Source organism: Brienomyrus brachyistius, unplaced genomic scaffold (genome assembly GCF_023856365.1).
Source record: "Brienomyrus brachyistius isolate T26 unplaced genomic scaffold, BBRACH_0.4 scaffold51, whole genome shotgun sequence".
NCBI classification, from domain to species: Eukaryota; Metazoa; Chordata; class Actinopteri; order Osteoglossiformes; family Mormyridae; genus Brienomyrus; species Brienomyrus brachyistius.
In genome coordinates this window covers 2,009,372-2,032,067 of record NW_026042326.1, presented here as the reverse complement: position 1 = coordinate 2,032,067, position 22,696 = coordinate 2,009,372, and the positions used below count along the sequence as shown (strand labels likewise).

The 22,696-nt window shown below is 40.5% G+C and overlaps 2 protein-coding genes and 2 long non-coding RNA genes across 6 annotated transcripts; 3 read left to right on the top strand and 1 right to left on the bottom strand.

Annotated features, from left to right (window-relative positions):
- Positions 1-658: 658 nt before the first annotated feature.
- LOC125723811 (SERTA domain-containing protein 2-like) lies at positions 659-18,106 on the top strand. Its single transcript, XM_049000609.1, has 2 exons — positions 659-1,053; positions 15,610-18,106. Exons 1-2 carry the CDS (start codon positions 920-922, stop codon positions 16,163-16,165), a joined length of 690 nt encoding a protein of 229 aa, XP_048856566.1. The 5' UTR covers positions 659-919; the 3' UTR covers positions 16,166-18,106.
- Positions 2,117-5,152, top strand: LOC125723816 (uncharacterized). 2 transcript variants are annotated; one of them, XR_007386976.1, is made up of 4 exons: positions 2,117-3,706; positions 3,928-4,033; positions 4,155-4,213; positions 4,938-5,152. It is a non-coding gene; the product is annotated as an uncharacterized LOC125723816 (long non-coding RNA). The 2 variants fall into 2 exon arrangements; XR_007386975.1 differs by having other exon boundaries at positions 2,117-4,033.
- LOC125723818 (uncharacterized) lies at positions 5,549-6,808 on the top strand. Its single transcript, XR_007386978.1, has 3 exons — positions 5,549-5,994; positions 6,161-6,325; positions 6,657-6,808. It is a non-coding gene; the product is annotated as an uncharacterized LOC125723818 (long non-coding RNA).
- Positions 18,107-18,308: 202 nt separating the features above from the next.
- Positions 18,309-22,586, bottom strand: LOC125723789 (zinc finger protein 862-like). 2 transcript variants are annotated; one of them, XM_049000568.1, is made up of 9 exons: positions 21,616-22,586; positions 21,175-21,361; positions 20,727-21,066; positions 20,444-20,563; positions 20,177-20,332; positions 19,797-19,941; positions 19,099-19,258; positions 18,867-19,005; positions 18,309-18,766 (listed from the first exon to the last, which is right to left on the bottom strand). In XM_049000568.1, the coding sequence occupies exons 1-9, from the start codon at positions 22,355-22,357 to the stop codon at positions 18,506-18,508; spliced, it is 2,250 nt and encodes a 749-aa protein (XP_048856525.1). In that variant the 5' UTR covers positions 22,358-22,586; the 3' UTR covers positions 18,309-18,505. The 2 variants fall into 2 exon arrangements, with proteins under 2 accessions (XP_048856525.1, XP_048856526.1); XM_049000569.1 differs by having other exon boundaries at positions 21,024-21,066.
- Between the last annotated feature and the right edge of the window lie 110 nt (positions 22,587-22,696).

Genomic DNA, 22,696 nt, shown 5'->3' with positions numbered 1-22,696 from the left:
TGTGAAACGTAGATAGGAAATAATTATAATGAATGTATTTTTGTTTGGATGAATGTACTTTTAACAACTACAGTCACAATCTTCGATCCATGTCGTTCATAACTGGACATAACTGTATTAACATTGTAGAGTACAGCACAACAAAGTAGAAATTAACAGCAATAAACAATTACAACGGCCAAAAATAAACACTTTAACTACGTAAAAAACTTGCCCATAGTAAAAGAACAAAAATTCAAGAAGTGTTCGACAAAACACTCCGCTTCTTAAACGCTTTTAGTGGGGGGCTGAGGACGTGCAGCGGACAGTGCAAAACCATGTCGCAGCCGGAACGCGAATTCGGTGGAATTCCGGGGTATATCTTACATGCATACATTTTGTATATACACTGAGCAAACCGATTATTTGCGCGCACGTCTGCTACGGCGGGAAGATATCGGGCGTGATGACCCCATTCACGTTTGCTAAATCAGCATTTTAAAACGATCACGTCTTCCACGGCCGAGATGGACATACACATGACGCATAAGCAAAGCACAACGGATACAGAAAGCAAGCAACCAATGAAATACGACTACTGCTTACGCTATGTGTTCTGGCAGCCAATCGGCGTCTTCCCATCAGACTTGCATCGATCAGCTGAGTGTCTTTCACGTATGTTCTGCTAGATCTTGCAGTTCTGGTCGAGGCGGTAAAGGGCTGTTGTAGTTTGAATTGAGTAACGTTTAGTTAGCTGGTTAGTCAGTCATATGAAGCGTACTTGATAAAATGAGGTGCTTTATAACAAAAAATGTTATGTTATAAAATGTCTTCCTGGAGTAAATATACAAAGTCAGATCGCTTCACACGAGGGTTAATCTGTAATTTAAAGTAGTCTGTTAGCTCCGACTTCCCGCTCTTAGTCCCCCATAATGCTGCTATGGGACAGCGCAAACTGTTTTACGAGCCCTCGATGAAGCGGAGCGTCGTTCGAGCAGCTACCGTTTGTCGACTGGACGTAGGTGGCGTTGTGAAGGAGGCCAGCCATCCCTGGGACGCACTCTCTTCTTCACGGTAAGTCTGTGGTTCGGCTCCGCTGGCCGTTTAGCTGACTCGCCGGTATCACCTCTATAACGTTGTTGCCCGGCCGGTTACTTTTAGCGTTTAAGGCCTGATCTGCTTGTAAGTCATACGTTTAGGTCGGCGTATGTGTGTGGTTATGAGTGACTGACGCTCGGTAGAGAGTTATGCCATTATAAGTTACGAACAAACTAACTAAATTACGTTACCAAACAGTGTAAATTGTCCCAGGGAAATAGGTAATGTCATATTATTGGACATGTTTTATAATTTAGTTAGTACCGGTTAGTGTCCGGTAGACGGCTGTAGCTCGGCGGAACCTCACGATCTTCTCGACGCGGTCCGGACTATGACACCCCTCACTCTTCGAGTCCCGAGTCTTCTGCTGATGGGTAGGAAGTGGGTGTTATGGAACTGGTTCCTGGTGGGAAGTGACTCACCGGTGCGGTAGGCTGATCTTCGCGTGCCGACTAGTGGCTTCTGTCTGCCGGTGTTATGCCGAAAAAGGCATCCCTGCCGTAGAATGCATGCCTGTCTCGGGAGCGCGCACCGCTGAAAACAGCGAAACGAAAGCTCTTTTTTGTAATGCGTAGAAATGATCGTTCCTGTTTACTTAAACTCATAAAACGCACGTAACACATCACATGACGTTGTATTTTGTTAAAATACAGATATATAACACAAAACAAATAAAATAGATCGCTGATCTGAAAAGTATTTGTTACTTAATGGGCTGTCACTGTTAATATCGATTCAAAAGTTCAAAACAGCAGACATGAACGTGGCAATTTAAAGCTTGTTACATTATAAGTGTGTATCAGATGCACAGCAACACTGTTTTTTCACGGGAAAAAAAATTGTTACTCAATCTTTTTAAAATGTCTGGGTCTCGTTTTAATTAATGGCTAAAATAGTGTTGCACCATGTAGCTCAGATGACACTGACCTGTCTCTAAATTGTATTAGTTAGACGTGCATGGGGTTAGTGCAAATATAATGATGAAGTTGGTTCTTGATGAACTTTTTCTGCGGGGGGGGGGGGGGGGGGGGTGCTTTTTGTAAACAACTTACTCTATAAATAGGGAGGTGTAAAGACAATTTCTCCATGAGTATCAATGAATTATCTATTATTATTATTATTATTATTGTTGTTGTTGTTATTGTTGTTATGTACTTGATGATGGGAGCTTCACAAATCCAAGGGGATGCCTTTTTCGGCAAGCACCTGCCGGAAAAGGCATCCCCCTGTTAAAACGGGCTGTACTGCACCTACACTGCTGAAACTTGCACAGGTAACTTAAAACTCTCTCAAATACAAAGTCCTAAAGGCACTTGATGATGGGAGCTGCAGAAATCCAAAATCCAAGGGGATGCCTTTTTCGGCAAGCACCTGCCGGAAAAGGCATCCCCCTGTTAAAACTGGCTGTACTGCAGCTATGCAGCTGAAACTTGCACAGGTAACTTAACACTCTCTCAAATACAAAATCCTAAAGGCACTTGATGATGGGAGCTGCAGAAATCCAAAATCCAAGGGGATGCCTTTTTCGGCAAGCACCTGCCGGAAAAGGCATCCCCCCAGTGAAAACTGGAATAGTTGGAATAGTTTTATTAATATTTTTTATTATAATTTGCAAATATGATCTATGTCTTCTTTACTGCAAAGAGTCATACCTTATGTGTAATCTAATGTGGCGATTAAAATAGTTAGTTTTCAGCCAATATAAAATTTTGTAAAATGTCTATTATGTAATGGCTTGTGCTTGTGGTATTATATCTTTGTATGCTTGTGGCCACAGTTTTTCTACTCAATGACTGTGCCTGGTCCTTACCTGTTGTGATGCAATTTTTAGTATCTGTTGCTATCTTACCATTTGGTCACTGACAAAGGATAAGAGCCAAAACTTTGAAACCAGATAGTCAGGTGCCCAGAGTAATTACTGCCATAAAGTTGTCACATGTATGGAGAAGCCTCCGGGGAAGGCAAGAGAAAACTATTTTACCTAAGGAATAATGCTGGAAATATCTAGTGGTGGGCTTAGAGGGCAAAGTATTACTGCTGATTAATTTTTTTCCCACCACAAACGTTGCCTTACGATAGTATGCACTGTGTGCCTAAATCGTCCAGAGTTGCGGTGGCTGTACTCTTCAAAGTTCGTATTTGCACATAATACAATAACTGTGTTCTATATCCCAAAAAAAACGTTTTTAATGAGCACATTCCACAAGAAAGTAAACGCTTTCGCTGCTAAACAGAAAGCTACAAATTATACTAGATTGTAACAAAACTAAAAACAAAAATAAAGTGATACAATAAACCAGCCCATTGCAAACCACAGCTGCAAAAGAAAAACATCTTGCTTCCCTAATTTATAACATTATGGATATTTCAGCACACAACATATACGTTCTGTGGAAAGAGCGAAATCCCAGATGGAAGGCAAGCAAAAAGCAAAGTCTCAGAATATTCCTGCAGGAGCGCCCATCGCACCCAATTTGGAGAAGCCCAGCTCAGTGAACGGGGCAATCTTTTAAAGATTTAAAGGGCATTCATGTGGAAAAAGGGGTGTAATGTGTCCAAATGGCCCTGCAGTGCTCTGCCACATGAACGTCAGCGAGACGGTTCATCATGTGGCATTCTTACTTTAAAAGTAAGTGTACAAGGGACTTCTGTTGTGTTATCAGCATTAACATCAGTGAAATTAAATAGAAATAGTAAATGACCGTCAACTCTTTTAAAAGCTTGAAGGTAGTTTTTAAAGTATCATATGATATATAAAACAAGATTTACATTTTGTTTATCATGAGGGTAACATTTATAGTGTATTTTAATGCTCCCTTATCCTGATGAAATACTCACAATGCCCTTAAGTTTGCTGAGTGCATCTTGAAGGGAGTGCCAATCAACATCCTGACCACAGAGGAGGCTGTGAACCAGATGAGGTGGGATGTTGCAATGAAACTTCTTGAAGAATCAGGTATGCTAGACTTAGTGATGTTCTGAAATGTGTGTATTCGGTGGTGATGTTGATATTACCATGCACAAATTTTCTTCTGAAATGCATATTGTTAATGTTTATGTATGTATTATCTTCACAGACAATCTCAGCAACCTGTGTCATTATTGTGGGTTGGATGAAAATGAAGACCCAAATTGGGTAATTTCTACAGTATAATGACAATCAGATGTTGATTGACATTGTAACAGATGCTCATTGTCAAGTCGTCAATATAATAATACAAAATTTAATAATATATTATATTTTGTATAATAATAATACAAAATTTAGTTATGTTTTTAGGTACTCGGTAAGGATGAATAATGCGAAATATGTAATCTGAACATCTTAGGATAATGTCCATAGACTTAAGGTTTAGTTTTTTTTGAGGATGGAAAGGGGCAGGTTGAGGTGTATGATGTATTGTAGTGCCTACTGAGAACCTACATCATTACTTTCATATAGTGGGCCTAATATGTGAACTATATGTAAATTCTAATTACCCAGATGGATAAAGATGATTTATTTGTGCCAGACTAGCAATGTAATGTTTAGTGTATTACATTAGTTATAAAGGATATGATAGCTGCTGTAAAACAAAATATGGCACTCAGCAGTAGAAGTGGTGATTTAAGGGCATTGGTGACCTTTTAGTTAGGGACGTGTGCTTGTGACTGGAAGGTTTCAGGTTCAAATCCCAAGTCAGAAAAGTACCACCAAAATATCCTGAGCAAGCTACTATACCCACACACTGCTCCCCAGGCACTAAATAATAGCTGCAAGCTGCTATGTTATGATGTCACATATGGGCTGAACATGTAGGGCACATTGTTGTGTGCTGTGCTGTGTCATCAATGATAATCACTTCACTTTATTTTTTCAGATCTGCTGTGATAATTGTGGGAGGTGGTACCACCATGAGTGCGTACAGAGGCCGCCACTGCACAAGAACTACCTGTGCCCTGCATGTAAATAAATGTTCAGTTCTTGCTTTTTTTTTGTTAATTGTTGTTTGCATTTATTTTTTTATGTTCTTGTTCATTTAATTTGGAAAAATTAGTTATTTATTGATTAATTATTAATTCTTGTTGTTTTAATTTGGAGCAATTTGTTATTTATTAGTTTATTTGTTCATGTTCTTGTAATTTTATTTTGTACAAATAATAATTATTTATTATTATTTATTATTATTATTGTTATTCAAATTATTGTATTATTATTTTGTTTGGAACTATTTATCAATGTTATTTATTTATTTATTTTTTTTATTGTTTGAGAAATTTGAATAATTTGAGTATTGTTTTTGTCTTGTAATTTTAAAACAAAATTAAACTTTTCTACTTCTTCACCATATACTGCCCTCAAAACCACATAACTTCTTTTAAACATAAAATACGATGTTATTAGCATGATTACTAAGCCAACAATGTTATGGCAAACTATAATACAGAGAAAGGTGTCCTATCATCATTTTAACACTACTGTAAAATTACTCCATTTAGATTTCATTGTGATTGTGAAAAAAATGTAATACAATGTAAGACTAAATGGACTGTAGTTACGAGTACATATACAATTACACTATGCTTTATTTTGATAAGTTTATTTTACCTTATTTTACCTTTATTTTACCAAGGGGACTTAATTATAATAGAAACTCAAAAGGAAAATGTAACAAGGACAATGATGGGTCAAAACAAAGGCAGGCAGGTGAAACAAGAGCTAACAAGAGCCAAACTAAACGCAAAGAAAGACTGTGGAAACAAAGCCAAGAAATGCAAGTCGAAAAAGGCATCCCCTTGGATTTTGCATTTTTGCAGCTCCCATCATCAAGTGCCTTTGGGACTTTGTATTTGAGAGAGTGTTAAGTTACCTGTGCAAGTTTCAGCTGCATAGCTGCAGTACAGCCAGTTTTAACAGGGGGATGCCTTTTCCGGCAGGTGCTTGCCGAAAAAGGCATCCCCTTGGATTTTGCACTTCTGCAGCTCCCATCACCAAGTGCCTTTGGGACTTTGTATTTGAGAGAGTTTTAAGTCACCTGTGCAAGTTTCAGCAGTGTAGGTGCAGTAGATCCATTTTTAACAGGGGGGATGCCTTTTCCGGCAGGTGCTTGCCGAAAAAGGCATCCCCTTGGATTTTGGATTTCTGCAGCTCCCATCATCAAGTGCCTTTAGGACTTTGTATTTGAGAGAGTGTTAAGTTACCTGTGCAAGTTTCAGCTGCATAGCTGCAGTACAGCCAGTTTTAACAGGGGGATGCCTTTTCCGGCAGGTGCTTGCCGAAAAAGGCATCCCCTTGGATTTTGCATTTTTGCAGCTCCCATCATCAAGTGCCTTTGGGACTTTGTATTTGAGAGAGTGTTAAGTTACCTGTGCAAGTTTCAGCTGCATAGCTGCAGTACAGCCAGTTTTAACAGGGGGATGCCTTTTCCGGCAGGTGCTTGCCGAAAAAGGCATCCCCTTGGATTTTGCACTTCTGCAGCTCCCATCACCAAGTGCCTTTGGGACTTTGTATTTGAGAGAGTTTTAAGTCACCTGTGCAAGTTTCAGCAGTGTAGGTGCAGTAGATCCATTTTTAACAGGGGGGATGCCTTTTCCGGCAGGTGCTTGCCGAAAAAGGCATCCCCTTGGATTTTGGATTTCTGCAGCTCCCATCATCAAGTGCCTTTAGGACTTTGTATTTGAGAGAGTGTTAAGTTACCTGTGCAAGTTTCAGCTGCATAGCTGCAGTACAGCCAGTTTTAACAGGGGGATGCCTTTTCCGGCAGGTGCTTGCCGAAAAAGGCATCCCCTTGGATTTTGGATTTCTGCAGCTCCCATCATCAAGTGCCTTTAGGACTTTGTATTTGAGAGAGTGTTAAGTTACCTGTGCAAGTTTCAGCTGCATAGCTGCAGTACAGCCAGTTTTAACAGGGGGGATGCCTTTTCCGGCAGGTGCTTGCCGAAAAAGGCATCCCCTTGGATTTTGGATTTCTGCAGCTCCCATCATCAAGTGCCTTTAGGACTTTGTATTTGAGAGAGTTTTAAGTTACCTGTGCAAGTTTCAGCAGTGTAGGTGCAGTACAGCCCGTTTTAACAGGGGGATGCCTTTTCCGGCAGGTGCTTGCCGAAAAAGGCATCCCCTTGGATTTGTGAAGCTCCCATCATCAAGTACATAACAACAATAACAACAATAATAATAATAATAATAGATAATTCATTGATACTCATGGAGAAATTGTCTTTACACCTCCCTATTTATAGAGTAAGTTGTTTACAAAAAGCACCCCCCCCCCCCCGCAGAAAAAGTTCATCAAGAACCAACTTCATCATTATATTTGCACTAACCCCATGCACGTCTAACTAATACAATTTAGAGACAGGTCAGTGTCATCTGAGCTACATGGTGCAACACTATTTTAGCCATTAATTAAAACGAGACCCAGACATTTTAAAAAGATTGAGTAACAATTTTTTTTCCCGTGAAAAAACAGTGTTGCTGTGCATCTGATACACACTTATAATGTAACAAGCTTTAAATTGCCACGTTCATGTCTGCTGTTTTGAACTTTTGAATCGATATTAACAGTGACAGCCCATTAAGTAACAAATACTTTTCAGATCAGCGATCTATTTTATTTGTTTTGTGTTATATATCTGTAACAAAATACAACGTCATGTGATGTGTTACGTGCGTTTTATGAGTTTAAGTAAACAGGAACGATCATTTCTACGCATTACAAAAAAGAGCTTTCGTTTCGCTGTTTTCAGCGGTGCGCGCTCCCGAGACAGGCATGCATTCTACGGCAGGGATGCCTTTTTCGGCATAACACCGGTCATTCTGTCTGCTTGGGCACCACGTACTGTCGTCTAGATTTTAGATATATAAACCTACTTGAGAATAGTAATTCATGTGCGCCCGAATTACCAGCGTCTTAAGTATGTGCTGCATTCGACTGTTTGATCTTATTTTACGGACGTTTTTATTTCTGGTACGAGAAAAATCGGAGCAAATTTCAGAGTGGTGTTATCTAATGTGAGTTGTTAAAAATAAAATCTGTGGTTTGCTCCCTGTACGTGTCACATATTCACGTCCGTGTGTCCCATGAAGTCGTTACTATATTAATACTATACTGCATTCAGTAATATACGTATTCTGCTCCTGTCTGAGAACTTAATTAATGTTTTTCAAAACATACATAAGAACATAAGAACTATACAAACGAGAGGAGGCCATTCGGCTCATCAAGCTCGCTTGGGGAGAACTAAACTAATAGCTCAGAGTCGTTAAAATCTTATCTAGCTCTGATTTAAAGGAACCCAAGGATTCAGTTTGCACTACATTATCAGGAAGGCTATTCCATACTCTGACTACACGCTGTGTAAAGAAGTGCTTCCTTAAATCCAGCTTGAAATGTTCTCCCGCTAATTTCCACCTATGGCCACGAGTTCGTGTATTTAAACTAAAGCTGAAGTAACTATTTGGTTGAACAGCATCCAAACCTGTTAGAATCTTATATACTTGGATCATGTCCCCCCTCAGTCTCCTTTGCTTGAGACTGAACAGATTTAGCTCAAGTAACCGTTCCTCGTATGACATTCCTCTAAGACCAGGAATCATTTTTGTGGCCCTACGCTGCACCTTTTTTAAGGCCACAATGTCCTTTTTAAGATATGGTGACCAAACCTGCACACAATATTCTAGGTGAGGTCTCACCAAGGAATTGTATAATTTTAGCATTACCTCCCTTGACTTAAACTCCACACACCTGGAGATATACCCCAACATCCTATTGGCCTTTTTTTATTGCTTCCCCACACTGGCGAGAATGGGACATGGAAGCATCAACATACACACCAAGGTCTTTCTCATGATCAGCTACCTTTATTTCAGTGACACCCATGAAATACCTGTACTTTATATTTCTGCTCCCTAGATGGAGTACCTTACATTTATCGACGTTAAATTTCATCTGCCAGGTATCGGCCCAGTCACTAATTAAATCAAGATCCCGCTGTAGCTGCTGAGCCGCTAATTCAGTATGTGCTACACCACCCACCTTGGTGTCATCTGCAAATTTCACCAGTTTACTGTATATATTGGTATCCATATCATTTATGTAAATTAGGAACAATAGTGGTCCTAAAATCGAACCCTGCGGTACCCCACTATGAACACAAGCCCACTGTGACATTGTGCCTCTTATAACTACTCGCTGTTTCCTATCTGTTAACCAGTTATCAATCCAGGTCGCTACGGTACCTAAAATACCTGTCGCTTTGAGTTTAAGTAGGAGCCTCTTGTGGGGGACAACATCAAAAGCCTTTTGGAAATCTAAGTAGATGACATCATAGGCCTTCTTATCATCAACTTCCTGAGTAGCTTCCTCAAAAAACTCCAACAGATTTGTTAAACAGGATCTACCTCTCCTAAATCCATGCTGGCTATCCCGCAAAATGTTATTGGAGTCCAGGTAATCTACCATTTTCTCTTTGATTATAGCCTCCATAACTTTACCAGTTATACAAGTTAGACTGATTGGCCTATAGTTAGACAAATTACTTCTATCCCCTTTTTTGAAAATAGGCGTTATGAAGGCGTGCTTCCAATCAGAAGGTACCACACCTTCAGATAAGGATTTTTGAAACAATAAAGTTAAGGGTCGGCAAATAATATCCCTCATCTCTTTTAACACTATAGGTAAGATGCCATTAGGGCCCTGTGATTTATTTATTTTGAGCTTAGCTAGGCTTTGCAAAACATCTGCTTCAGTTATATATATATATATATATATATATATATATATATATATATATATATATATATATATATATATATATATATATATATATATATATATATATATATATATAAGCTATAGACGATGCTGGATAGGTAATAACTGGTAAATTACTAAGGTCCTCAACAGTGAATACCCGTGCAAAACTAGCATTGAACTCATTTACTATATCAATGTCGTTTACTATTATAAGACCCTTACTATCCTGCAGATTAGTAATTTCAGGTTTTAGAGCTCTTTTAGAGTTAAAATACTGGAAGAAACTTTTAACGTCATCCTTAGCTTCCAATGCAACCATCCTTTCGACATTTCTTTTAGCTCGTCTAATATTTTTTAACTCAGCCTGTAGACTTAGATATTCCTGCTTAATTCTGTCATCGTCAGACATTTTCCATTGCTGGAACAAAGCCCTTTTCCTCCTTACTTTATGCTTTATTTCCCTAGTAAACCACCTAGGTTGCAATTTCCTAGATTTATTCTTGCTGGAAACAGGTATGAAGTCCTCTTGCACTTTCAATAATGTGCTTTTAAAAAATTCCCAGGCCTCTTCAACAGTTTTGTTATTTAACTCCATCCAGTTCACAGTTTCTAGTTTTAGTCTCATACACTTAAAGTCAGCCTTCCTAACATTATATATTTTTGATTTGGACTTAGCTCTTCGAACACTAAACTTAACCTCAAATTTGACCATGTTATGATCGCTACTGTCAAGTGGTTCTAAAACGTCTAATTTACCAATCCTGTCCTGGTTATTAGAGAGAACAAGATCAAGAATGGCATCTCCCCTGGTAGGGGTGTTAACAAACTGAGTAAAAAAACAGTCCTGTACTAATCCCACCATCTCCAGTTCATTTTCTGAAGAGCCAGTGACAATGTCCCACTGCATTCCTGGTAGATTAAAATCACCCATAACTACCACATCATTTTTATTGCTCATAGTCCTAATATCACTGTATAACAATCTGCTTTCCTCAGCAGCTATATTAGGTGTTCTGTAACAAACACCGACAATTAGGCTATTTGAGTTTTTAGCATCTAATTTTACCCATATTGCTTCCGTAGTTTTATTTTTATCAGTAAGTTCCCTTGCCTGCAAGTTTTCCTTTACATATACTGCAACACCACCTCCCTTTTTTCCTATACGATCCTTACGGAACAACGTGTAACCATCCATATTATATTCTTGTCCATCCTTTTCACTCAACCACGTTTCAGTTATTCCTATAATATCATAAGAGTCCGATGAGATAAAAGCCTCTAAATCATGAATTTTATTCCTAATACTTCTGGCGTTTAAATACAGACAATAAAGGGTAGGCCTATTACGGTGCCCACTTACAATATGATTATTTGGGGCTTTCAGTTTCCCCCCACTGACATAGTTAACTAACCTCCCTGCCCCCCCAGTCCCTAGTTTAAACATTCCTCAACTACTCTACACATACGCCTCCCCAATACACTGGTTCCCCTATGGTTCAGGTGCAACCCATCCGGCTTGAACAGGTCCCACCTGTTCCAGAAGGTCCTCCAATGCCCCATAAACCTAAACCCCTCTTTCCTACACCATCCTTTTAGCCACGCATTTAATTTCCTTATCTCAGCTAACTTAGCCTGACTTGCACGTGGCACGGGGAGTATTTCGGAGAATACCACCGTGGACGTTCTGCTTCTAAGCTTATTGGCGACTTCTATAAATTTATCCTGCAGAACAGCCCTTCTACCCTTGCCTATGTTGTTGGTGCCAACATGCACCACGACAACTGGATCCACCCCAGCTGGGGCCAAAAGCTTATCCACACGATCTGGAAGGTCTCCTACCAGGGCACCAGGCAGGCAAGACACCGTACGGGACCCTCTATCACGCGTGCACACATAACTGTCTACTCCCCTAATAATGGAATCCCCCACTACCACAACCTCCCTCTTCCTGGGGGGAGGGGGCTCCTCAGTGCCCAAGGGCCCACCTGCCTCCCCAGTCCGTTCCGGCTCTAAAGCTGGAAGAACCTGAAACCTGTTCGACACAGTCACCTCAGGTGATGCCGCCTCTGCAACGTGTGTACGCCCTTTCCTGCGTCTACGACCTACGGTCACCCAGCTCTCTCGACCTCTCTGCTCTTCATTCTCCCCCCTCCCGGCTAGTGGCGTACACACCTTCTCCCTAAAAGGCGTACTAACTTGCTCCTCTAACTCACTGTTGCATTGGATGAGAGCCAGTTGCTCCTCAAGGTCGCGAACCTTGACCATGAGCGAGTCCACTAGCTTACATCGCTCGCAGATGAAGTCCGACTGGACACTAACGTCCAGAAGGGCAAACATGTTGCAAACGCAGCAACAAAGGTGTTGTTGATGTACATCTCTCCCTGTAAGAGCTGGTTTTGTATTTTACATTGCAGCTTTGGTAAGAGACCTTTCATGTGCCCCCAGTTCCCGGGGCTTCATCATCCTGTTTTGCGCTGGAATAAAGCTCTGCGTCTGATCAGCTCTGGCTGTCCCTCTTAGTGGTGAAGGCTCTCTGTCTGGCCCCCGTTACATAATGGATAGGGACATCGACACTATGCTAGTTTGCTGAGTGTATTTTGCTCCCTCACTTGCTGTGCTCTGTAACTTCTACCAATTTTGGCTGTTATCCAGCTTTTGCAAGATCCTTCGTACACCAAATCTGAGTGATGTGATCATGCTGGCCCTTTTCTGTTGGTGTTTCCCATGACATACACTTTTGCTAGACTTAAGGAGAAAGTATAGATACAGTGGGGCAAAAAAGTATTTGGTCAGCCACTGATTGTGCAAGTTCTCCCACTGAAAATGATGGCAGAGGTCAGTAATTTTCATCATAGGTACACTTCAACTGTGAGAGACAGAATGTGAAAAAAAAATCCATGAATTCACATGGTAGGATTTTTAAAGAATTTATTTGTAAATTAGGGTGGAAAATAAGTATTTGGTCAATAACAAAAATTCAACTCAATACTTTGTAACATAACCTTTGTTGGCAATAACAGAGGTCAAACGATTACTATAGGTCTTTACCAGGTTTGCACACACAGTAGCTGGTATTTTGGCCCATTCCTCCATGCAGATCTTCTCGAGAGCAGTGATGTTTAGGGGCTGTCGCCGAGCAACACGGACTTTCAACTCCCTCCACAGATTTTCTATGGGGTTGAGGTCTGGAGACTGGCTAGGCCACTCCAGGACTTTCAAATGCTTCTTACGGAGCCACTCCTTTGTTGCCCGGGCAGTGTGTTTGGGATCATTGTCATGTTGGAAGACCCAGCCACGTTTCATCTTCAAAGCTCTCACTGATGGAAGGAGGTTTTGGCTCAAGATCTCACGATACATGGCCCCATTCATTCTTTCCTTAACACGGATCAGTCGTCCTGTCCCCTTAGCAGAAAAACAGCCCCAAAGCATGATGTTTCCCCCCCCATGCTTCACAGTAGGTATGGTGTTCTTGGGATGCAACTCAGTATTCTTCTTCCTCCAAACACGACGAGTTGAGTTTAGACCAAAAAGTTCTACTTTGGTTTCATCTGACCACATGACATTCTCCCAATCCTCTGCTGTATCATCCATGTGCTCTCTGGCAAACTTCAGACGGGCCTGGACATGCACTGGCTTCAGCAGCGGAACACGTCTGGCACTGCAGGATTTGATTCCCTGCCGTTGTAGTGTGTTACTGATGGTGACCTTTGTTACTTTGGTCCCAGCTCTCTGCAGGTCATTCACCAGGTCCCCCCGTGTGGTTCTGGGATTTTTGCTCACCGTTCTCATGATCATTTTGACCCCACGGGATGAGATCTTGCGTGGAGCCCCAGATCGAGGGAGATTATCAGTGGTCTTGTATGTCTTCCATTTTCTGATAATTGCTCCCACAGTTGATTTTTTCACACCAAGCTGCTTGCCTATTGTAGATTCACTCTTCCCAGTCTGGTGCAGGTCTACAATTCTTTTCCTGGTGTCCTTCGAAAGCTCTTTGGTCTTGGCCATAGTGGAGTTTGGAGTCTGACTGTTTGAGGCTGTGGACAGGTGTCTTTTATACAGATAATGAGTTCGAACAGGTGCCATTAAGACAGGTAACGAGTGGAGGACAGAAAAGCTTCTTAAAGAAGACGTTACAGGTCTGTGAGAGCCAGAGATTTTCCTTGTTTGAATTGACCAAATACTTATTTTCCACCCTAATTTACAAATAAATTCTTTAAAAATCCTACCATGTGAATTCATGGATTTTTTTTTCACATTCTGTCTCTCACAGTTGAAGTGTACCTATGATGAAAATTACTGACCTCTGCCATCATTTTCAGTGGGAGAACTTGCACAATCGGTGGCTGACCAAATACTTTTTTGCCCCACTGTATGTGTACACAGAATGGTATAAATATACACAGTAGACAGTAGAATTACTGTATGCTCCCATCAGAAGTATCTCTCACTGCTCTCTATATAAATAGGTGCCCAGCAGTCCATTTCCTTGGTTGTCTTGTCACCAGCACACCCATCTTTGTGTGTTCCCAGTGTGAATTTTTCTGCTGCAGTGGTTTTTCAGTAAATGGAAGGTTCCGGATGTTGAGTAGTATGTTTATCTTGCTGCAGAGTAGCACATATGGTGTGCAGGCTAGTGATAGTCACTGTGTTGTCTAGTGTAGTGTTGGGCGGTATACCGGTTCATAACGAAAATCATTTTTTATTATTGTTATGATATGAATTTTTCTTAATATGCAGTACCGGTTTAAAGGCTGTTTTTAAGCCTAAACAATGTTCGGAAAGTGGCGCAGTTCAAAACTGTTTAGGGGGGACCTTTTTCACTGCTGCACCAGTGAAATGTACTGCGAAAGATCAGAAACAGAAGATATAGCTGACACTGGAGTTGAAAATAATGAAACATTGGGGTCAAAAAATTGATTCTCAGATACTAATCGATATAAAAAATTAGTATCTGATTAGATACTCATTTTCACCATTATTGACACCAACAGTGCGGTTTTTGCCTCATTCACCACACTTCACACAGCATTGCTATAGCGCAGGCACACACACTCGCTCAGTGCAGCCCCTCCTGTCCTCTCAATAGCCACTGAACACATTTGCGCTGGTTAACGCTCGCATACCGAGTTGGCTGAACATGACATATGCTGCAGTTGAAGGCACTTTGCAAGCTGCTTTAGTAAAAAAAAAAACACACAAAAGTGAAGTCAAGTAGCACGTCAAACTTGGCGAAGCATCTTAAAGACCGACATCCTGGTCTTTATGAGAAATTTTATGAGGTCAGTAAAGCTCACATTCCAGCAACACTGAACTATTAAACACATCAAAAATGTAAACTTGGCCGGTGCACACCTTAACATTAGCTGTTTATCTATAAGCAGTTAGCAGATAGGTAGCAGATAGGCACAATGACTAAAATAAATAATATAGCTAATGTGGGAACAAAAATGGGTCCTTAAGTCATACTTAAAAAAAATAAAAATAAAAAAAAACGGTCGTACACCGTGAAACCGATATAACTTTGAAAAATACTGTGATATAAATTTTTGGTCATACCTCCCAGCTCTAGTGCATTACGGGAGTATGTAATTCAAGAGTCATATGAATGGAACTGTAGCTTTTAGGAAGGGGCTGCTCCTCTGCAGTTCAGAAGAGTGTTGCCTGATCTGTGGAGTGTTATTCCCTCCAGTTTTATTTTCATCGCTATTTCTGCTGCTTTGATAGCACATCCATGAAACACCTGTCTCTAGCAAATTATTTGATGGGTTTCTTTATTGACGTATATTCCCTCCCTTAGGTACCTGGTGGGACATGGTGTCAAGCGTAAGCTGAGCTGCACAGAGGAAGCCCTGTGCTTGCCGTACCCTCAGCAGCGACAGCTTGTGCTGGATCTCTGTCTGGACAAGCTACAGAGTGTCCACACACATGCAGAGCCCAGCCTGCATCGATCTGTGCTGCTGGCCAACACGCTCCGGCAGATTCAGGAGGAGATGCAGCAGGAGAATGGAGATTCTCCCAGTCTCACACCTTCCTGTGTGCTTCAAGAGGAAGGATCTGTTCCTGAGGATGCGGCAGACTCGCTTTTTGGTTCCTTTGAGATTACAAACTCCACCAGCTATTTGACAGACTTGGCATTAGATGACATCTTTGAAGACATTGATACATCCATGTATGACACGGCAGATACCTGTGCCCTGGTCTTCCCCTCAACTTGGGGATTGGGATCCCAGTCGTCAGTGCTGGATGACGGCCTCAAGGTCTTATCTAGTTGCACCCCAGCTAGTGCCCTCCAGCTCTGCTTTTCAGACCTCAGTGACCTGGACCACATCATGGAGATCCTGGTCCAGTCCTGAATTCTATGGATTGCAATGTGGGTGTTCCTCTTGTTTTTTTGCCATTTTTTTAAATTAAAAACAGAATTGCTGTTTTTAGAACTGAATGATTATATTTTTTTCTATGAAATGCTCTAATATATTTATATAAAGGATATTATGCCTGACACCTACTGTAGAATGATGCACGTTTTAGGCCAGAGAATCAGTGTTACTGCTGACTGGCATTCAGAAGGTTTACCTCAGGCTCCTTAAGCTTTCTGCCATTTAAGCAGAGGAGCAGCCATGCTTCTATATACAGAAACGAGCAGCTTATTTCTGTGAAGACATTCAGGACATGTCTCAAAAATTTCAGTGTGTCTCTAAATGGTTCCATGTGTCCTGTTGGGCTTCAGTTAGTGAGGTGGACTTTGGCACGTACACTCAGTTTACTCTACCTCTTCTCATGTCACAAGGAGCTATCTATGCCTTTGTAGCCCACTTTGTGCAATCTCCACAGTTGTCATGCCTTCAGTGCTTGCAGTGGACTGGTGTTTGTGTCTTAGAGGAAGACAAGCCCCTGCAAATATCACTTTGGTTTGTGTGCAATTAATACAATTTTCTTGTCACTCGTGAAACGTTTACAGTTTCTGTAATTGCCCAGAGAGCAACATTGTGCCTATTACACAGAAAGCTGATGCAATGGGATCAAATTCTGAACTAAGACGTATCCACTGTTGTGATTGTGTCCTTGAATAAGCCATTTTAATTTCCCCCTCCCCCCACCAGCATTTGTTGGCCCTGGCCTAAATGAGCCAGTGAGTACTTTTGAAACTAACTGTGGCATTTTTAGAATAGTTATGATTTTAAATTGGGTTCCTTATAACGTGTAAGGTGATGTGAACTGTTGGGATGTCCAGCAACATTGTGGCTGTCAATAGGGGGTGGGGGGGAACCTACTTCTGTAAGAACTGGTGATAGAGAAGCCCCACCGCCTTCCATGGGCCTCCTGGACTGTAGCCAGGTTTTAGAAACTGCATGCAGTAGCATCCTTCATTTTTGTTTCTTAAGTGGCGTGATTCCTCAGGAAGATTTCATGCTTGTTCCCTTACCAGCATTTTATGAAGAGTTGCTTACACTGAATTCTGTTAAATGAGCGCAGTAGTCTGTCAGAACCAGCGAGCCCACCTCAGCACAGACTTGTCTCCAACTACCCTTTTCCTTACCAAGAATCTTTACTTTTAAGCTTTAAAAGCTTTTTGTCCATTAGTATTCATAAGCATTTTATTTATGGATTTTATTGTATTTAATATTTAATTTAAGTTGTTCACTAGGCTTGGGTTGTTGTCTAGTACTGAGTCACAGGCATATACCAGTGCTAGGTTCCAATTATGTTCACCCTTTAATTCATTTGAAAGCTCTTCTGGTCATTGTCAGTATTACACATTTATCTTTTTAATAATAAACTGTCAAAGTAGGACAGCTAACATCTAGTGATGTTTAGTAGCCATAATGATAGTGGGATCTTGGGGCAGAGTGGTTCTGTCTGGCTACAGGCTCCTCCCCTGAAGCTCCCTGCCTTTGTACAGACCGCAGCAAGAAGATGACAAGCAGAGCATGTAGTGTGGCCTTGTGCATTATGTGTCCTGGGGAGCGGTCACAAATTCCTGCAGCATTTTCTATCCATTATTATCTCAATCCACATCCTTCTTTTGGTATGAAAACCTAAAGCAAAATAGAGTCACTTCCCAAGTGCAATATGAGCTTAGAATTATTTTCTTGGGGGGGGGGGGGGTCAGCTGTGGGTTCTTCAGTAGGTAAATATTAAATTCTAAAGGTCACATGATCTTTAAACATCTTCATTTGCAAGTTATTTAGCAGTCTGTAAAATGTTTGTTTCCTGTAGTTTAACATTCATCCTGATGCCTTTTATACTGTATGAAATATCACAGTAGCAGTTTGATAATAAATGTGTGAAGTTGATCAAGCTGTTGTCAAGGTTAATTTCTCTTATATTGTCATACAACCTGAAATGCTACTGTTGATGCTATTGGTTTACTTCCTTTGTAGTTTGACACCTCATCTTCGAAGCAGAAGTGTTTGAATTGTTCTGTGCTGCTTATTGGTAAAATCAAAATTTAAAACCCTAACATTTATTATTATTTCAATATTATGAATTTCAGGGCTCGAAATTCACTTTTTTACTTGGTAGCACTGGTGCTCCCAACTTCAAAAAGTTAGGAGCACCAGCAAAAATTTAGGAGCACCCACCAAAAATTAATGAGCAGCACAACTACAAATTGTATATTAACAGATTTCTTTAATTTGAAAACTACACCAATCAATACTAACAACAAACAGCTACAACAAATCACTGAAGCTTTACATATCCTGTGGCCAGGATTTGAAATTCGGTCTTTTGGCTCGCTGTCCCTCTGACATCCATCTTTTGACTGAGGCTGAAGCATCAAAGGCTTCCAAAGGAGGTCCCTCAACGCTGATTCGAATTAGATCTTCTACCGAGTTGGGGTGTAATGAAGATCTAATGTCTGACTTTATGCGCTTTTGGATAGAGAACCCCCTCTCACACTGCGCTGAGGATACAGGAAGGACTAACATGATCTTTACTAGATGAAGGATGTTCTGAAATAAAAATAATTTTAATTTCATTGTCAGGGTAGAAGTATTTAGCCTAAAATACATTGATAATCTAACTACTGTGACATTAATTTGCTTAGCCTACCTGTAAATCTGAGGAATAGGGTTCCTTGGTTAGAAGGACTTCCCATAACCTGTGGTAGCTCTTGTCTTTAAAAGACATGAACACTAGGGTTTTCAAGGTCTGGAACTCCTCCATGGCAAGGGCACAGTCACAGCCGTTCCTTAATGAAATACAATCCAAGTGTCACTGGTTGGTTTTTTAATGTTAAAGCTTTTAACACAAACAATCAGAAGTCTGTATTTTGAATATTAACCTTTCCAGTACATATTGAAAATGGTCCAACAGGAAAGTCACCTCCTCTATTCCATAATCAACCAACTCCTCTGCTGTCTCTGGCCAAACATCATGGTTGAACACGTGAAAACATTTGACTGCTTTGGTTACTGAAGTGTCCATTCCATGTTCCTCCTGACCTAAAAAAAAAAAGCAATAAAAAGACATTTCTGTAATAAAATGTGACTCTGGACCACAAAACCAGTCTTGTCGCTGGGGTACATTTGTAGCACCAGCCAAAAATACATTGTATGGGTCAGAATTATTGATTCTTGTTTTATGCCAAAAATCATTAGAATATTAAGATCATGTTCCATTAATATATATTGTAAAAGTCCTACTGTAAATATATCAAAACTTAATTTTTGATTAGTAATATGCACTGTTAAGAACTTTATTTGGACAACTTTAAAGGCAAGTCTTGATATATAATTTTTTTTTTTCCGTCCTCAGATTCCAGATATCAAATAGCTGTATATCCAAATATTGTCCTGTCCTAACAAACCACACATCAACGGAAAGCTTATTTATGGTCCAGGGTCACATATTTTTAAATAATGTTTTAATGTTTTTTTTTTTAATTATTAGTTTTATGATGAATAATTTAATTATTTTAATGTAGGTTACCAAAAGTATGTCATTTACATATTCTGTTACACATCCTGATTAATAACATACAAAGCAGGCTGCTAAATCGAAGATGAAGCTGTTTAACTATTGCAGCAACGGTGGTCTCTATCTGCTTCTGAAGTCTGGGAGCAGTCTGACTGATTGGTCCATCCTTAGCCATATTCTCTGCCTCTCCTTTCCTCAAAGGAACTCCCTTGACAAATTAAAATGAAGAGTATACATTGAAAACTAATGAAATGATTCTAAATTCTTAATTTCATATATAATTTCACTACACTACACTAAAAACATTACAGTTCATGTAATATCCTGTCTGCATAAGACACCTACCTACATGACACAAATTAAAATGATCAGTAAGACTTTCCTGTATGACCATCAACTGAATGTTCAATTGAACGCTTGAAAAGCTTTTATAAAGGTTGTACCCGAAACATAAACTGAGGCTGCATTTCCTGCTCCTGCTCCCTAGCATCTCTCTGCGTTTTCATGGCTGCATGAAAGGAAGCCAGCTTTCCACCTGGACATGGCCTCACAGCCATTGCTTCAACGTTGAGGATCAGGTTCCTCAAGCTGCTGACTGCCTGTTAATGTGATTCCATCTAAACATAACTTTGTTGTAGTCTTAACATGGCAAAGAACTGAGATCTCAAATAATGGTATAATTGATTGTTTCATCACAAGGTAAAGCTTACCTGGGGGAGGATCACATCATTTCTTTGAAGTAACAAGCTGTATTTACTGATGGCAGAAAATAAATCTGCCAAGAAATGGCAGAAAGCCAGAAATGAGCCATCCTCCATTGTCTCCTTGATCTACAAAGAGGAAAACAATAAATTTATACCTTTACATGAGCAATATCTATACATGTAAGACATAGCACTGTGCAGATAATTATTTATACAGGTATGACAGAGCAGGTAAAGTTCCACACAGTTTCAAAGGCCATGATCATTCCCACCCATACTTTACACTGACATGCTTTGCTCTGCCAGCTATATCAGCATTTGTTGATGAAGCAGCCAGGTGGTCCATATGAGCATATACTGCTGTGTACTGCCCAGAATCTTCCAGGGTCCCCTCCTTCTTCTCTTGCTTCAGGAGCACATCCAATGCCCTGGACACATGTGGCAACCATCTTGTGCCCTTGACACCACCTGGATTGTTCACCGATACACCCAGTTCGACTCCAAGGCGTTTTAATTCCCTTCTGGATTTAGAGCTGAAGTGATAGGTCTTCCAAATTAAGTGGAGCAGGTTGTACACATTGCCTACCCAAGGTGAATCCTTCTGAGCAGAGAGTAGGGCAAGCTCCAATCTAAAATAATGGGCAAATAGAGTACAAATCTGAAAATTTAGTTTGCTATCAAGACAGAAAGCCTTAGTTTTTTGTCAACCTGTGAGTTAATGACCATTATCAGCTCACCTATGAGGCATGCAGTGAAATGGGATGATATGCTTTCCTGCCTCCTCTTGGAGTTTCACTGATACACCTCCCTTCTTCCCAAGATTCACAGCTGCTCCATTAGCTCCCATAGCCACTGTCTTCTGCATCCAGTTGTGGCACGAGTCCCCAAGACCAGCAAATGCTGACTTAGAGGCTGCATAGATTCCTAAAATATTTCCCACTAGTTAAATACATGTTTAAATGGGTCGAACATCATTAACACTTTAACAAACAAATCCATTTATAATATAAAAACCAACAAACACATTCAGTAAGACACTAAATACAATTTTTACAAGTGAAATTAATAGAGTAGACTAATATACTGCCATTATATATATATATAACTATGCAACTATGCAATACCAAATAGGCTATTAATTAATTAATTAGAAAAAAGAAGAAGAAGAAACAACTTACCATCAGCATTAGCATGTTCCACCTCAACATGCCCGATGAGGATGGTCGTGGGTTGTCCGTCAAGCAGGATGCGGACATACACAATCACGCACTCCTTGACAGACAGGTCGGTGTCTCCATCGATCATGAATGAGATGTACTGGGCTGATGATACTTTAACGGCAGTGTTCTCACGGATGGTATCTGCTATTACGCCGATGATATTGGCGCATGACTTGTCATTTGCATATGTCATGTTAATTGCAATACCGTTCTTTTTCATTAGCTGCAACATGGGTTTAAATTTAGTGAAGGCGAGCTCTTCTTTGGCGATAGTGTATGCGGTGTTAAATTTTACGTTCAGTTCTGCCAACTGCGCGGAACGGCTGGCAGTATCCTGACGATTAAAAGCCTTAACGATCGAACCTGATGATACTGAAGTTTTTGCCACACATTTGTCCCTGCATTTCTTGTGTTTGGCACTCTCACCGTGTTTGACCAAGCTCTCGCGCTTAAAGTGCGTAGATTCAGTGGCGAACGCTGTGTTACCTGCAAACTCCGTCCCACAGGTTTTACAGTGAATGCAGTGCATAGAGCCATTTTCATAGCGGAGCCACTCGAAGTCTTTCAACCATTCTCTCCGAAAACTGTACGCCTTCTTTTCGGCTGGTGAATCAACATTCACCACATGATCACTATCACCAGCGCCATTATTTGTAACTTTAGGTGGTTTGCAAAAGAAATCTGTCAGTGTTCTTTTCATTTTCCCGCTTCTTCACCTCTTTATATTTATATTTCCCCGCTGTAGTTCGCGCCGTCACCTGACTGAGTGATTGACAGCTATTATTAACCAATCTAAAATCTCAACGGCAGAACGATCACCGTATCAGCATTCAGCACACAGAACACACATGTACTGTTAACATTTTTTAGAGAAATTAAAACAGGTAGCACGACAACAATTACATGCACTCGCACCAATGCTCCCAAATATATTTTGAGGTCGCATAGATGAAATTTCGGGAGCATATGCGACCAAAATGGTCGCAATTTCGAGCCCTGAATTTGGGTGCAAACATTGCTATTGGATGGGATTAATTTT

What these genes read in the sequence shown, in the direction of transcription:
- LOC125723811 (XM_049000609.1), top strand. Translation starts at nt 920, where the DNA reads ATGGGACAGCGCAAACTGTTTTACGAGCCCTCGATGAAGCGGAGCGTC. An exon ending in GACGCACTCTCTTCTTCACG is followed by an intron (nt 1,054 to 15,609) that starts GTAAGTCTGTGG and finishes TCCCTCCCTTAG; the next exon opens with GTACCTGGTGGGACATGGTG.
- LOC125723789 (XM_049000568.1), bottom strand. Translation starts at nt 22,357, where the DNA reads ATGAAAAGAACACTGACAGATTTCTTTTGCAAACCACCTAAAGTTACA. An exon ending in TTTCACTGCATGCCTCATAG is followed by an intron (nt 21,067 to 21,174) that starts GTGAGCTGATAA and finishes CCATTATTTTAG; the next exon opens with ATTGGAGCTTGCCCTACTCT. An exon ending in TTTCAATATGTACTGGAAAG is followed by an intron (nt 19,006 to 19,098) that starts GTTAATATTCAA and finishes TATTTCATTAAG; the next exon opens with GAACGGCTGTGACTGTGCCC.